This window comes from Brassica rapa, chromosome A05, assembly GCF_000309985.2.
Source record: "Brassica rapa cultivar Chiifu-401-42 chromosome A05, CAAS_Brap_v3.01, whole genome shotgun sequence".
Lineage (NCBI taxonomy): Eukaryota > Viridiplantae > Streptophyta > Magnoliopsida > Brassicales > Brassicaceae > Brassica > Brassica rapa.
Window position 1 is genome coordinate 25,791,488 of NC_024799.2, and position 16,229 is coordinate 25,807,716.

General features: G+C 36.9%; 4 protein-coding genes across 4 annotated transcripts; 2 read left to right on the plus strand and 2 right to left on the minus strand.

Annotated features, from left to right (window-relative positions):
- The first annotated feature begins 359 nt into the window (after positions 1-359).
- LOC103870583 (UDP-arabinopyranose mutase 3) lies at positions 360-2,206 on the plus strand. Its single transcript, XM_009148727.3, has 4 exons — positions 360-783; positions 866-1,116; positions 1,212-1,380; positions 1,465-2,206. Exons 1-4 carry the CDS (start codon positions 454-456, stop codon positions 1,816-1,818), a joined length of 1,104 nt encoding a protein of 367 aa, XP_009146975.2. The 5' UTR covers positions 360-453; the 3' UTR covers positions 1,819-2,206.
- Positions 1,882-3,045, minus strand: LOC103870582 (uncharacterized protein At5g01610). Its single transcript, XM_009148726.3, has 3 exons — positions 2,814-3,045; positions 2,485-2,539; positions 1,882-2,400 (listed from the first exon to the last, which is right to left on the minus strand). Exons 1-3 carry the CDS (start codon positions 2,898-2,900, stop codon positions 2,030-2,032), a joined length of 513 nt encoding a protein of 170 aa, XP_009146974.1. The 5' UTR covers positions 2,901-3,045; the 3' UTR covers positions 1,882-2,029.
- A 3,471-nt stretch (positions 3,046-6,516) lies between these two features.
- On the plus strand, positions 6,517-14,466 carry LOC103870584 (regulatory-associated protein of TOR 1). The gene is made up of 23 exons (XM_009148728.3): positions 6,517-7,409; positions 7,614-7,716; positions 7,825-7,907; positions 7,990-8,148; positions 8,246-8,362; positions 8,473-8,630; positions 8,910-9,064; positions 9,167-9,311; positions 9,393-9,471; positions 9,554-9,655; positions 9,854-9,937; positions 10,026-10,136; positions 10,435-10,785; positions 10,856-11,039; positions 11,421-11,966; positions 12,061-12,378; positions 12,467-12,593; positions 12,792-12,916; positions 13,016-13,161; positions 13,244-13,345; positions 13,449-13,534; positions 13,646-13,727; positions 13,802-14,466. The coding sequence occupies exons 1-23, from the start codon at positions 7,071-7,073 to the stop codon at positions 14,138-14,140; spliced, it is 4,041 nt and encodes a 1,346-aa protein (XP_009146976.2). The 5' UTR covers positions 6,517-7,070; the 3' UTR covers positions 14,141-14,466.
- On the minus strand, positions 14,354-16,125 carry LOC103870769 (E3 ubiquitin-protein ligase RNF14). Its single transcript, XM_033291977.1, has one exon. It carries the CDS (start codon positions 15,740-15,742, stop codon positions 14,747-14,749), a length of 996 nt encoding a protein of 331 aa, XP_033147868.1. The 5' UTR covers positions 15,743-16,125; the 3' UTR covers positions 14,354-14,746.
- Between the last annotated feature and the right edge of the window lie 104 nt (positions 16,126-16,229).

Sequence of the window (16,229 nt, forward strand, 5' to 3'; positions counted from 1 at the left end):
CTAATTTAAAATGGTTTAAACCGATTTAAGTGGAATAAATCAGATTTTAAGAAAATTGTTTCAGGATTTGCCGTCAGACTAATCTTTAGAACATTAGTTTTTTTTCGGGTGTAATAACATTAGTTTGTTCTAACAATGTTCCACATGTTTCTCTATGTAACATGGATGATCACGTGATTAGGGTCTAGAGAGTTAGAGTGGGTGAGAGTCGTGAATCTGTATGTGATATAAAACATGAATATCCTTATTGCTCCTGCAAAATAAGAAACATGGAAGTACGTTTTGGCATATAAGAACACGAGAGTTACTACTTTACAGTTTACACTTCGTTACAGTTTAAACGTGACGTCTCTTTATAAGTACCAAAGAACTCATCCTCATTACCGTACATCTCTCCTCTTGTCTTTGCTTCTTTGTGCTTAAGCGTACTCTTTCTCTCCCTATTCATTTGAAATGTCGCAGCTGTATTCTTCAATGAAACCCACCCCAATGCTGAAAGATGAGCTAGACATCGTGATACCAACGATTCGAAACCTAGACTTCCTCGAGATGTGGCGACCTTTCTTCGAACAATACCATCTGATCATCGTTCAAGATGGTGATCCTTCAAGAACCATCAACATTCCAAAAGGGTTTGACTACGAGCTCTACAACAGGAACGACATTAACAGAATCTTGGGTCCCAAGTCTTCTTGCATTTCCTTTAAAGACTCTGCTTGTCGTTGCTTTGGTTACATGGTCTCCAAGAAGAAGTACATCTACACCATTGATGATGATTGCTTTGTAAATGCCCCTCCCCGCTCTATATATATATGTGTGTATATATTATTATGATCTCAAAGATGACAGCAACTGTGCAATGTAGGTTGCAGAGGATCCATCTGGAAAAGGGATCAATGCACTTGAGCAGCATATCAAGAACCTCTTATCTCCATCAACCCCACATTTCTTTAACACACTCTATGATCCATACGGTGATGGAGCAGACTTTGTTCGTGGATACCCTTTTAGCATGCGTGAAGGTGCCATAACCGCGGTCTCTCATGGCCTCTGGCTCAACATCCCTGACTATGATGCTCCCACTCAGCTTGTGAAGCCTCTTGAAAGAAACTCCAGGAAAGTTTATCTTTCAACTCAGCTACCAATTTTGTTATGCCTATCTTATTTTGAAAGCTCTAAAGATGAAAGCAATGCTTATTGGTTGTATGCAGGTATGTTGATGCGGTCATGACCATTCCTAAAGGAACTCTCTTCCCAATGTGCGGTATGAACCTTGCTTTCGATCGAGAGCTGATTGGTCCAGCTATGTATTTTGGACTTATGGGTGACGGGCAGCCTATTGGACGTTACGATGACATGTGGGCTGGTTGGTGTGTCAAGGTAAATGGTATAAACCACTAGCTAGGCTGGTCAAATCAAACTCATATTCATTACTTTTGTTCAATGGTTGAACCACAAATGCAGGTGATATGTGACCATATGGGATGGGGAGTGAAGACTGGTTTGCCTTACATATGGCACAGCAAAGCCAGCAACCCATTCGTGAACCTGAGAAAGGAATACAACGGAATATTTTGGCAGGAAGAGGCCATACCTTTCTTTCAATCAGTGACTCTTCCTAAAGAATGTGATTCAGTGCAGCAATGCTACATGGAGCTGGCTAAGCTAGTGAAAGAGAAGCTCGGGAAGGTGGATCCTTACTTCATCAAGCTTGCAGATGGAATGGTCACTTGGATCGAAGCTTGGGATGAGCTTAACGCTCCAAAAGGAACTGAGACCAATGCACCAAACGCCAAAGATGAGAAGGTCACTGAATAAAGCTTGCGAATCACATGTGTACACTCCTCTGTTTCTCTTATTCTTGCAGTTGCTATTGTAAGCTCTATGTAACTTTGAATATTGATACCAATTCAATTCATGAGATTCATGAACACCAGAGTTAATTGCATATACAAAGACAGATTAAAAAAAAGACATATAAAGCTGGAAACACAAGGGAAGATAGAAGCAGGACACAGAAACAGAGAGGCTAGAACTTATCAATCTCAACGCCATCTCTCAAAACCTCATAAGCATCACGGCTTCTGCTTTTCTTCATCCCTGCCGTGAAATGCACCTTCGAAGAGTCAGCAGAGATGCTCGTGACTTTAACCCAAATCATTACTTTCGTTTTCATCCCTTCAACATCAGCCAGCTTTCCTTTCTCGAGAAACCCCGTAACCGTCGTGGTGAACCTCAAGACCGATGAGTCTTTGTAGCCGACTTCGCAGATCGTTGGGATGAAGACGGTGAGTTTCCTGGTCTGTTCATTGAACTCGTAGTTAGTTGCGTCGCGTGGAAAGATCCCCACAGGTAAACCAAACTCCTTTAGTAACTCGGGTAATGGCTTCTGCATCTTCCCTGACACCACAGGCAAATCAAACTCCTTATTGAATGTCAAATGTAAACAACAAGAATGAGTACACACACACAAAAAGAACTGACCTTTGATTTTGTTCACCAGCCATTTTGTTCCTCCTTCGATGCTAGTAGACAGAGACTGAAAGAAAATAAAAACGTTATTAGTAAACTAACAGGTAAGGTTTAGTCATGCTTTGGAGAAACTCAAAGAACATAACTTGAAAATGAGAATCACTATCATTAACATGACATAGTCAACGAAAGAGGATTATCAAATATAAAATTGAAAAATCTCTAATAATAGTTTATCTACTCTTAAGATCTTCCTCCTACAATAATATCAACATGCGACACAATGATCTAAATAACCGTAGATCCATCAACGAGCATCGGATAAAAGGAAGGAGAGGTACGTTGATATCGTCACCGACGGAATCGAGCTGCTTGTTCGCCTTCTTCCCTAGCCAGTACGATCCGACTTTGTTCAAGATCTGATCCATTCTCTCTCTCTCTCGCCGAGATCGGAGGAAGTTGAAGCTTTTCTCTACCACCGATTCGTTTCTTTTACATCACTATAACAGCCAATTATATTTTGACACGTAGAAATGAGAAATAACTGATGTGGATTGCGGAACTAACAATTATTAGTTTCATAAACTTTGCTTAAAAAGGCTTTGGACTTTAGGAAATCAAAGAGAATATAGGCCTAGCCCAACTTCCCATAATGGGCTAACAAATTTGTGACCAATAATAGGACTTTTTACTTCATATATTTTGGTATAAGTAATTTACTCACTTAATTTTACAAAGATATTTTTTAAAAGAAAAGCACACATATTAATAATAATTAAATATATAATCATAATGTTAAGGATAAAATAAATATTTTCTTATAGATTTCAACCAATATATTGTCAATAAATAGTTTAAATATTTAAAAATTGTTACTATTGATTAATAAAATATGCATTGAAGAGATATTTTTTTTATTTTTTTGAAAAGTATATTTAAATTTTATTTTTTCACACACAAATATATATACATATATCTATACATATTTAATATATCATAAAAATTCAATGTTGTGATTTTTTTCATCAACATTTCACTAATTCACTATAAGTTTCAACCAATTTTAGTTATATTTATTGTCCATAAATAGTGTAAATATTTGATGACAAAAAATAGTGTAGATATTTATAATTTATTATCAGAAAATTTTAAATTTTAAGTTTTCACATATATAAATATATTTATTATATCATAAAAATCCTACTATATAAAAGCTACTAATTTTGAGGCTTCTTAGGAGTGCCACATAGGATAAAATATTCTCTACCAATCAAACTGCCATGTCATCGCGAATGTTTAGATGATGGGTCTCGAACCATCCAAACCCGTCAAAATAGCCAGCCCATTGTATAACTTATAGCTTCCTTTTCTTTAGCCTACTTGCCTCAGACGTCTCCAGCGACTCCAAATCTGTTCGTCTACCCAACTTCACCGGTATAACTTCTACGACTACAACAATGACACTTCAATGCTCCATTATAACTCATCAAGTGAAGACTCTTTGTACCTCTCCACATCCCTCTTCTCAATCTCTTGCCCAGTTCCTTAAATTTGATTTGTCACAAAAAGTTAGTGCATATATAGTTTTTGAAATTCAAATAATACTAGGTATTTTTCTGCACCATGTACAATGATAAATTTTTTTAAAGTTAAATTATATTTAAAATGAAATTTATTAATATTATATATTTTATTATTTTTGACTAATATTTAATATAAAGTTGACTATTTTTGAGACTATAATGTTTGCTATTGTGATCAACACCTTTTTGCAGTACTCTGTTTGTATCTTTTTTTATTAGTCATCTTCCTGTTATTTTTTTCTTTTTGGTAAAATGATTAAAAAAAAGACTGAAGCTAAAATTAATCTTTTTGTTCTTGATCATTCACGTTATCTTCAAAGTTAATAACATAGCCAACGTAAATGATCGACGTTGAGATTTCAGCTTTTCTGATTTTTACTATTCTAATGTTTAATATAATTTGAATATTCTCTTTGTTTTATAACATAATGGTTTAAAAATATTTTTTTTTTCACTATATAAATTGTTTTTATATTTCAATGTAACTTTATATTTATTAGATATTGTGTAGCCAATTAAATTATGTAAATTACTGTGTAATTGATTAAATTTATATGTTATTTTTCTAAAGTAATAACTTTTAAATATTACATATTTTAATTAAAATTGATTACATTTTGAAACAAATAGAGTAATCTATAAATTAACTCTATATAGATATGAAGACAAAATTGTAAGCTGGTCTCATCTTGAATTTCTCTCATTCTGTGCATTCTTAATTGGAAGGAGATAATCAACATCTAATTTTATGTTACTCTCAGTATATTAGAAATAGTCGAACCATAAATCAATTAAGGATGATGTAAGGAAGACATAAAGATGTATTTCCAGTTATCACAAATATAGAATCAATTGGCAACAACTTAATTATGTCCAGCGTAGGACAACATAGAAGACTTTCCATACCTTCTAATATTATAATATCTCACTATATTATTGGTTAAATCAGTTTTCTCTAGCACAAATACTCACTCAATTCTTAGAGTTTAAGCTTTTCTATCTGATGATATTAGTAGTTTGATCCAAAAAAAAAGAAGAAACGGTCGAACTGTACATTATAATTAGAGAAAGAAAACAAGCAAAAATCAACCGAAGACTTTTAAGGTATATGAAACAAAAATTGGAAATATCAATTCTCTGTATTTAAAGAATAATGCAACAAAATTGTACAAATACAAAATAAAACAAAAAAATACACAGAAAGAAAGATTTAGTAAAATAAAATCATAATATAATTTCTATAACTTATAGTGCTCAGCTACACTAAAAAGTCTAAATTTACAACATACACAGTTTTATTTACATCTTGAAACCTATTATATAATTAAAATGAGTCTAAGAATAGTGCCAGCACGAAGAGTTAAAAAATATACAATAAAATATAATACATAACGTTAAAAATACATTATCACTGATCACTAAAAAATCATGTTAGTAGTAATAAAAATGAGATGACAACATATTTATTAAAACCATAGAACGACACGCAATAAGGTGTTATTAAATATACAAATTACAAATTAAATATGCTCAACGCAAACACACATAAAAATGAGACATCATATTTGGATATATTTAAATAAATAATTTTAAATATATTATATTCTTGATAATATTAAAATTACTTAAAAAGAAACTAAATTATTAAAAAAATAATATACAAATAAAACTAAAGCAAGATTTTGTAACGTAAAAATAATAAATGAATAAAAAATATAGTATGTTAATAAAATAGATTTTAGATTTTAAAGACTTCTAATTCATGTAATATTACAAAATTCAAAATTTCTTTATTACAATTAATATTTTACATTAGATATATTAAAATAATATTCTAGATCGATATTCAATTGTCAGTTTTCAACTATTACACGTAAAAAAATATTATTAAGTATGCTTTTTTTTAAAAGGAGGTTTTATATTTTAAGTAGGTTATTGGAGTACTTTTTCTTTTCGTAAATTTATTCGAGATGAGATTCCGATCTTTTAAACTAAGATAATTTGTGTTCTATACATAATTATATTTTTTTTACATAACTCTAAAATCTCGGACTTGATTTTTCATATTTTCTTAGTTAATTATGTTACATATAATAGAAATATTTACTTCAAACTAAAAATATAAAAAAAAAATCAAATTTAAAAATTAGTTATATATAATTTAATATAGAAAAATTTACATACAAATAAAAATGATAAATGTAACAAATTTAAATATATTATCCGCGCGTAGCGCGGAGAAAGGATCTAGTTAAATGATAATAAAATTATTTTGTAATTATTTTTCATCTAAAGTTTCACGAATTCAAAAAACTAGTTCAAATAAAGTAAAAAAGAAAAACCGGATATAACGGAAACTTAACTCACAGAATCCGCGGGAAATAAAACCGTTGAAGAAAACTTACTATATATAAAACTACTAAAAACACTATAAAAGAGATGGTTAATCAACATAACAGACATATAATACAACCAAGGTAATCAATAGCACAAAACCAAAAATGCTATCACAACTGCTCCCATCTTTTATTTGAACAACAAAGGAGCAAAGGTCAAGGACATGAATAATACCACCCACCAGCTGGTTATCCTCGGTTTAGTTCTGCATCAAGAGGGTTAAAAGTAAATTTCAAAACGGAAAGGAGAGAGAGAGAGAGAGAGAGAGAGAGAGAGAGAGAGAGAAAACGCAAATTCATTTTGAAGACTTTCCCCTTTGTCTCTCTAAAAAAAACTAAATCCCAGTTTTCGCATCCACTGCCGCCACCACTTGCTTAACGCGCCTCCGTTTCCCCTCTCAATCGCCGCCACCTCGATTCCTAGGGTTTCCTCTCCACCGCTTCTCTGTCCACCGTGAGGTTCGAGCTGGATTCTCTCCTCTTACGCCGCTGCACCAGCGGCTTTACTGATTGATTCAGCTTCCTCCTTGTCGATTGATCTAGCTATCCCCAATCCGAACGAATAATCTAGGGCTGAGGATTTGATTTTGGTTTATTCCGGCGTGGTCTTCCGATTTGGATGGCATTAGGAGACTTGATGGTATCTCGGTTCTCGCAATCTTCCGTTTCTTTGGCCTCCAATCACCGCTACAACGAAGACGACGACGACTGTGTCTCCTCTTCCGCTCCCGGTGATTCGTCAGTCCCTTCGCGGACGAAAGATTCCGAGGCCACGACGAGCAGTATCTACGGAAATGGCACGGAGGAGAGAGACGCCACCGCCACAGCCACCAGTATGGCATACTTGCCTCAGACTATCGTGCTTCGAGAAGTTAGACACAACGCATCAGAGGTTTCTGCTCCCTTGGGGACTTCCGACGGCATTGCATTGGCTCCGAAATGGCGGCTTAAAGAGCGAGTAAGTTAACGTATCTAGAGTTTAGCTTGTGGATTTGTTCTCTCTGTTTAGTGGTGTTGAGGATGAAAGAGGATTATAGAACAACTACATTATCTGCTAGTGTACACTAGGTTGGGTGATAAATGTCACAGCAAACGAGGCATTTATTGAATCCGTTTGCAAATCTCATGTTATTTGCTGACTTTTAATTCTTCGTCTTCGCAGATGAAAACAGGATGTGTAGCTCTAGTACTGTGTTTGAACATTACTGTTGATCCGCCGGATGTTATTAAGATATCTCCGTGTGCTAGAATCGAGGCTTGGATAGGTTGCAACCTTCTGCCAATTCAACCCTATTACACTCTTTCTTTAGTGTGTTTATACTTTTTCGTTGTTGAGATAACTGTTTTTTTCCTTCTCTTTTATTTGATGGCAGATCCATTTTCGATGGCCCCGCCAAAAGCTCTCGAAGCTATTGGAAAAAATCTGAGCACTCAGTATGAGAGATGGCAACCAAGGGTGATTATTTATTTCCCTGCAACCTTATTTGTTATTTTTGTCAATTTACGTTTTTCATTTTGTGGTGTTATCTCTATCCTAGGCCCGATATAAGGTTCAGTTAGATCCGACGCTCGATGAAGTTAGGAAGCTGTGCTTGACTTGTCGGAAATATGCAAAGACCGAGAGAGTTCTATTCCATTATAATGGGCATGGTGTGCCAAAGCCTACAGCTAATGGTGAAATTTGGGTATTCAACAAGGTATGTTTTTTGCTAGCTTTTTCTTTTTTTTTTGTCTACCATGTTCTTCTTACTTTTCGTCTGCTACCACGTACTGATTGATCTCGTGTTTGAGCAGCATTATACACAGTACATTCCATTGCCAATCAGTGAGCTTGATTCCTGGTTGAAGACACCGTCCATCTACGTTTTTGACTGCTCTGCTGCTAGGATGATTCTTAATGCCTTCGCTGAGGTAAAGGAAGCAACCACTTTACTCATGTTACGCATCCGACGGTCGAGTTTAAAACTTGGTTCTGCAATTGGCGCTCCATAAATTGATGAAAATTCATTTATTTATGGCAGCTTCATGATTGGGGTTCTTCTGGTTCCTCTGGATCCTCAAGAGACTGCATTCTACTTGCTGCTTGTGATGTACATGAGACACTTCCTCAGAGCGTTGAATTTCCAGCTGATGTTTTTACTGCTTGCCTCACCACACCCATTAAAATGGCTTTGAAATGGTAAATCCTCTATTCATCTCTCACTTTTTTTGCGTACTCAGATGTCTGTTTTCTCCCTACAAAACGTTTTTCATCAATGTACTTTATAGAGTCTTAGTTAACATATTCTTGCTTCATCATGAGGTAACATCAAAAACATCAGCTACGGAGGTTGTGCAGTTTCAGTTCTAGGCTGCTGTCCTATTAACTACTTTATATGGAATGTGTTTGATTTATGTCCATGTGGGACTATGCCGTTCAGTTTAGCTTGCAGCTTTCATAAGAAGCTTTCGATTGCAGGTTCTGCAGGCGTTCTCTGTTGAAAGAAATCATTGATGAATCACTTATTGACATGATTCCGGGCCGCCAAAATGACCGTAAGACATTGTTAGGAGAGTTGAACTGGATTTTCACAGCAGTGACGGATACAATTGCATGGAATGTGCTTCCTCATGGTATTTCTCCAAAATTTCTGCATGATGTATTAAGGCCAATCCTCTTTAACTTGATTTGTTTGTTTTTCAGTGTCCCTCATGAGTGTTAGTTTTACCCTGCAGAACTTTTCCAGAGATTATTCAGACAGGATTTGTTGGTCGCTAGCCTTTTCCGAAATTTCTTACTTGCTGAGAGAATAATGCGGTCCGCAAATTGTAATCCAATATCTCACCCAATGCTGCCTCCTACGCATCAACATCATATGTGGTATCCTCGAAGAACCATATTCCTTCGTTAGATAAAGTGTTACGTGTCTAGATTTTTCCTCAGCTAGCTGTTACTTTTCAGGGATGCATGGGACATGGCTGCTGAAATCTGCCTTTCTCGCCTTCCCCAACTTGTTCGGGACCCAAACACAGAGTTCGAGGTTTGTTTTGCCTCACGTAGTTTCCTTTTAATTGTATAAGATGGAGCCTGTTATGATAATACTTTCTTCTTTCTTTTTCTAGCCAAGTCCTTTTTTTACTGATCAACTGACAGCTTTTGAGGTGTGGCTTGATCATGGATCTGAGCTTAAGAAGCCACCAGAACAGTTGCCTATTGTTCTTCAGGTGCAACCTAAATCTCTGTTTTTTTTTCCTTTTTTGTTGTGTGTGTGATAGAGAGAGAGAGACATATTGATTTCTCATTTTTCGCACAGTTTTGAGTAGATTTGTGTTAAGGGACATTACCTCGCTTCCTTCTGGAGGTTCCATCATTATTTTGTAGATTACGATCATAGCGTATTTATAGACTCTGATTTGCTTCAGGTGTTACTTAGCCAATGCCATCGGTATCGTGCTCTTGTACTTCTTGGAAGATTTCTTGATATGGGTTCATGGGCCGTGGATCAGGTATACTTCTACATTTGAACTCTATTTCCCTGTGGCGTACAAAGAATATTTCTGGTTGTCCTTACACGTGAAGTGAAAATTCCTCTAGGCTTTGTCTGTTGGAATATTCCCATATGTGCTGAAGCTTCTGCAAACAACAACAAATGAGCTAAGACAGATCCTTGTTTTCATATGGACAAAAATTCTTGCACTTGATAAGGTAAAGTCTTTTGCGTTTAATCGGAAGATGATTGTAGCCTGTCATGCATCTGCGTTTTGTTTTACAAATTAATGCTAGTTCCTATTATGGCTCTTCTTAGTTCTTACTGTGTATCTGCTGTTTATCGAGAGTGACTAATGGAAAAGACATTATGTTTTTCATCTAGTTATTCTGAGATGAATGCTGAATGACATCAGATTAAGTTGTTTATCTCTGACCATCCCACTGTCGTGTTGCTTAAGCTTTTTTCTACGTCTTTGGATTATTCCAACATTAACTGGTCTCTGTTTGTTTACAGTCATGTCAAATTGATCTTGTGAAGGATGGGGGGCATACATACTTCATAAGATTTCTAGATAGCTTGGATGCAATTCCAGACCAACGAGCTATGGCTGCTTTTGTTCTATCTGTCATTCTGGACGGACACCGACGAGGCCAGGAAGCATGTCTTGAAGCTAATTTAATTGGTGTTTGTCTGGGGCACCTTGAACTATCCAGACCAAATGATTCTCAGCAAGAAAAGTTTCTACAATGGCTTTGTCTTTGTCTTGGAAAGTTGTGGGAAGATTTTACGGAGGCCCAAATAATGGGTAGGGAGGCAAATGCGTTTAAAAAGTTGGCACCTCTTCTTTCCGAGCCCCAACCTGAGGTGAAGCTCAAATTCTGTATATTATCCTTCTTTTCGCATTGTAATTTCTGACCATAACTTTCTCTTACAGGTAAGGGCTGCTGCTGTTTTTGCCCTGGGTACCTTACTTGATATTGGGTTTGGCTCAAGTAAAAGTTCTTTGGAAGATGAATTTGATGATGATGAAAAGATTAGAGCAGAAGAAGCTATCATTAAAAATCTCTTAGATGTAGTTTCAGATGGGAGTCCACTTGTCCGGTCAGAGGTTGCTGTAGGTACGCACAGCATGCAACTCTTGAACATTCATGATCGTGGGTTTGTGGGTTCCTAATTAGCGTTTGAGTCATTTAACTTCAAACAAAAAAAATATCTAACCTAATGGAAAACCATATTGATTTTATTTGCTGAATTTAATAATTACCATTCACATAGACAGCCAAGTTTATCTGTTGCCTTTAGTTGGAGCTACTGATAGTTTATTAGTCGATACAACCATATAATCATATTGTCCCTCGTTTAGAGAGTTCATATATAGTTTTGGGCATTGTCAAATATCTGTCTTTGTTCAGTCTGCATATACATCTGAACCTTATGCTAGCTTACTTTTAATTTTTTTCTATTTGATCCCGAAGCCCCTGTTATTAATGTCTCTACAGCTCTTGCACGTTTTGCCTTTGGCCACAAAAAGCACCTAAAGTTAGCCGCAGCTTCATATTGGAAGCCTCAGTCAAGCTCTTTGCTTACTTCTCTCCCCTCAATCGCTAAACTCCATGAAGCTGGGAATGCAACGATTGTTTCTTTACACATGAGTCCTCTGACTAGAGCTAGCACTGAAAGCCAACCAGTTGCTCGTGAGGCGAGGATCTCAAGCAGCCCTCTTAGCTCGTCTGGGCTAATGCATGGATCTCCATTATCTGATGATGGTATCATGCATGACAGTGTCAGCAATGGAGCTGTCCATCAGCAAAGACTGTTTGATAACGCTGTTTATTCGCAGTGCGTTCGATCTATGTTTGCATTAGCTAAAGACCCATCTCCACGAATTGCAAGTCTCGGGCGGCGTGTGCTTTCTATCATTGGAATCGAACAAGTTGTTGCGAAACCCTCGAAGACCATTGGCCGATTAGGGGAAGCTGCAACAACATCTAACACTCCTCTTGCTGGCTTATCTCGTTCATCCTCATGGTTTGATATGCATGCAGGTAGCTGTTTTTGATCATAAAATTTTAGAAGTTTTGCTTAATTCAGAAGGCTGTCCGTTTGTGAGTTTTGATCTTCCACTGTTGTTGACAACAGGTAATATGCCCTTAAGTTTTAGGACTCCTCCGGTCAGCCCTCCGAGAACAAACTATCTACCTGGACTGAGGAGAGTTTGTTCGTTAGAGTTCAGGCCCCACCTGACGGGTTCACCAGACTCAGGGTTGGCTGATTCGTTTTTAGGCGCCAGTGGATCTGAACGGAGTTTGCTCCCATTATCAACTATCTACAACTGGAGCTGTGGCCACTTTTCTAAACCGCTTCTTTCTGAAGCTGATGATAGTCAAGAGATAGATACCAAAAGAGAAGAGAAAGAAAAATTCGCACTTGAGCATATTGCAAAATGCCAGCACTCTTGTAAGTACTTTTTTCTCTTTTATCTCTGAATTTTTTCTGTGCCTATGCTAGTCACTTGAACTGACTCGCAACATTTTAACTTGACCAGCTATTAGCAAGCTCAACAATAATCCTATTGCCAACTGGGATACAAGGTTTGAAACGGGAACAAAGACAGCCCTTCTTCACCCTTTCACTCCTATTGTAGTTGCTGCAGACGAGAATGAACGGATCAGGTATGCAAGTTTCTTCAGAGCAGATTTAAAATTTGGATCTTCGATCAACTTCTTGCGTTAAGGTTAACCTTATCAGATTAGATCTGTGTCTAATATATCATTAGTTTGAAACTGTTCTTAAAATTTGAGTCTTTTTGACATTTTTTTAAATCGAGATGCCTCTACTGCACTGAGTACTTTACTGTATTATCCTCTCAGAGTCTGGAATTATGAGGAAGGAACTCTTCTCAATGGCTTTGACAATCATGATTTTCCTGACAAAGGAATTTCAAAGCTCTGCCTCGTCAATGAACTTGACGACTCTCTGCTCCTTGTTGCGTCATGTAATATTCACAACTCTTTCCACTGTTTGCAAATTGATTGATTATAGCTGCTGAGAAATGGCAGTTATGTCTTACACTAGCTTTTGGAATTATCTTTAGGTGATGGGTCTGTCCGGATATGGAAAAACTATGCAACAAAGGGTAAACAGAAGCTTGTAACCGGATTTTCTTCAATCCAGGGTCACAAGCCCGGTGCACGTGACTTGAACGCTGTTGTGGACTGGCAACAACAGTCTGGCTGTCTGGTGTGTGATTGCTTACTCTTTTTGTTTTCCAAGTTACCTTAGCCTTTTTTATTGTTATTTATGGATTAATGGTATTTAACAGTATGCTTCTGGGGAGGTGTCAACAGTCTCACTTTGGGACCTTGACAAAGAACAGCTAGTCAGATCTATTCCCTCTGAGTCAGAGTGCGGAGTTACAGCACTTGTAAGTCGACATGAATAGCTTTCTTCTTTATAACATAAAAACCACGCTAGAATATCGGGATTTATATGATCGATTAAACGCTTTAGAATGTCCTGCTTTGTAGTCGGCTTCTCAAGTGCACGGGAGTCAACTTGTTGCTGGTTTCGCTGATGGATCTTTGAGACTCTATGATGTTCGGTCGCCTGAACCGTAAGTTACTTTGTTCATTTGCAAATTTACACAAGAACTCCTCCAATTTATAACGAAAATGAGAACTTGGGTTGGATGCACCACTTAATATCATTTATTTTCATATTGAAGGCTTGTCCTTGCGACTCGGCCTCATCAGAAAGTTGAAAGAGTGGTTGGACTCAGTTTTCAGCCTGGACTTGATCCCTCAAAGGTCTGAACCGTCGGTTGTTTTTCAATTCTTTGTCGCTTTCCCGAGGCCAATAATTATTCCTCTTTCTTTTTCAGGTGGTGAGCGCATCACAGGCCGGTGACATACAGTTCCTAGACCTTAGAACATCAAGGGACACATATCTGACGATTGATGCTCACAGGGGTTCACTCACGGCCTTAGCTGTTCACAGACACGCCCCAATAATCGCGAGCGGGTCTGCAAAACAGCTAATTAAAGTGTTTAGCCTTGAGGGAGAACAACTAGGAAGAATCCTCTACTACCCGTCCTTCATGGGACAGAAGATTGGTTCAGTGAGTTGCCTCGCTTTTCATCCGTACCAGGTTCTTCTTGCAGCTGGAGCTGTGGACTCGCTCGTCTCCGTATACACTCACGACAACTCGCCAGCACGATGAGTCGCACACACCGTAAGTAATTAAAACATAAGCAAAAACAAGTCCAGGCCGTGTTGGGGTAAAGTGGGTGTGGTTTATAGTTATTCGTTAAGCCTCCGTGGAAGTGTTAGAAAAAAGATCTTAAGTTAACAACTAATGAAGGAGGAGGCTTCACCAAATAAGTTACTATGCAATGCACATAAATTGTGTCTGTAAATAGTTTCTCTGCTCTGCTGTTCTTTATAATTATGTTTCCTTGTGTGATTTTCTTTTATTTTTCATTATTGTTTTCATGTGTAAAAAAATGGTTAAGGTAATGGTGAAAACTGAAAACAAGTTTGCATTTTCGTGATATTTATTTCAAAGGATAGTTAGTAGTATACTGAAAAGTTGTGCGCTGTTTTGTTCAGGTTACACTTGAATATCAGTTGGAATTTGGAAATATGTCAATAAAAATATTTCAAATGAATACTCGTTAATTTGCCAGAAACGAAATTAAGAAGCTACGCATAAAGTACTTCCGAGTACTTAGGCATGAGTGACGGTAACCCCACTTTGATCCACAACCATAGGAAAACTCAAAACCACACCTACAAAAATAATCCAATGAGCAAAATAATAAACAAATTAAAAACATTCATAATATAATGATTTGATGATGATGAAGGTGCCTGACCTGCAACTTATATGCATACAACCAACGAGTTTCTCAACGTAGAAGTTGCAACTAGGACACCTCCTCCACTGCTTCTTCTTAGCCAACTGAATCAACAATTTATCAACATTCTTCTTCTTTTCTTTCCCTTTGGTTATGTTTAATATTCCATTCAAAATTACGCTACACTTCTTCCTAGTGTTACCAACTCTCTGAAACTGCTTGCACCCAATCCCTGCGTGCCATGTCACTTTACACTGAGCGCAAAACAGTCTGTGACAAGACGGACACTCCGCCACCGTCACTTTATCATCACCACCCTCCACCACCATCATCGCCGAGCAGTTTTCGAACGGACAGTAGACTTTCCCCGACGACATGAACAACAACTCGCACAAAGCTTTGTCCCAACGCTCCATCAAATTCCTTGGAATCAGATCTCGACATGTGTTTGGCTCTATCAGGTGCGTGCAGTCCACGTCAGGACACTTGATTCCAGCTACGTTTTCTCCTATCTTGGTCTCTACGTAACGGACCGTGCACTCGGTGCAATAGGAGTGAGTGCAGTTACCTCGGAACATGTCGGAAGGAGACTTCTCGTCCATACATATCATACATAACATGCTAGATGGTTCTACGGGTTCGTTCTCTGTTTTTATCTCCGGTTCTTCTTCCTCGTGCTTGATACGCAAGGTAACATGCCTTTGGGGTTGGGGATGATGGTTAATCTCCTCCTCCATCGAAGTGACCAAAGAAGAAGCCAGAGCTTCTTGGCGATGCAGATTTTTGACATAGTTTACGTCGCAGGGTGGGAAAACCCTGTTGTTATCGTATAATGCAGGGTCGTAGTAATAATCTACCATCCTTGTGCGTGACGTTGATGATAATGATGAAGATAAGCAGGTTCCCATTATCACTTTCTTTTGCTTTCTCCTCCTTTGTCTTGAGATTGAGTTAGGTGTGCGCATTTAGGTTAGATACTAGCTTATTTTAGAAGGTATCTGCAAAATTAAATGAATGGAAATTTTCTTATACGAGCATATATTTTTGCATGTAACTTACTATGTTAACATTGCATATTAAAAGTTTACCTTTTCATCTTATTTAAACTAGGCAAAGAGCCCGTGCGATATCGCACGGGAACTCATTTTATAAAGAATATATATTATAATCTATAATTTATAATTTTATATGCCTGATAAAAAAAATTAAATCATATAAATAATTAAATTAAATTTTGATGATTAAAATATGATTTACAAAGTATTCAAATATATATATATATATATATTTTATAAACCTTAATGTTCCCTTTAATTTTTTATCAAAACACATATTGCATACAATTATGTCTTCATCATTTTTAAGTTTTTTTCATACATTTTTCACATGATAGTTATCTTCAACCACTTTTTGAACAAAATGCAATTTTTTTTGCATGATATATAATTTTTT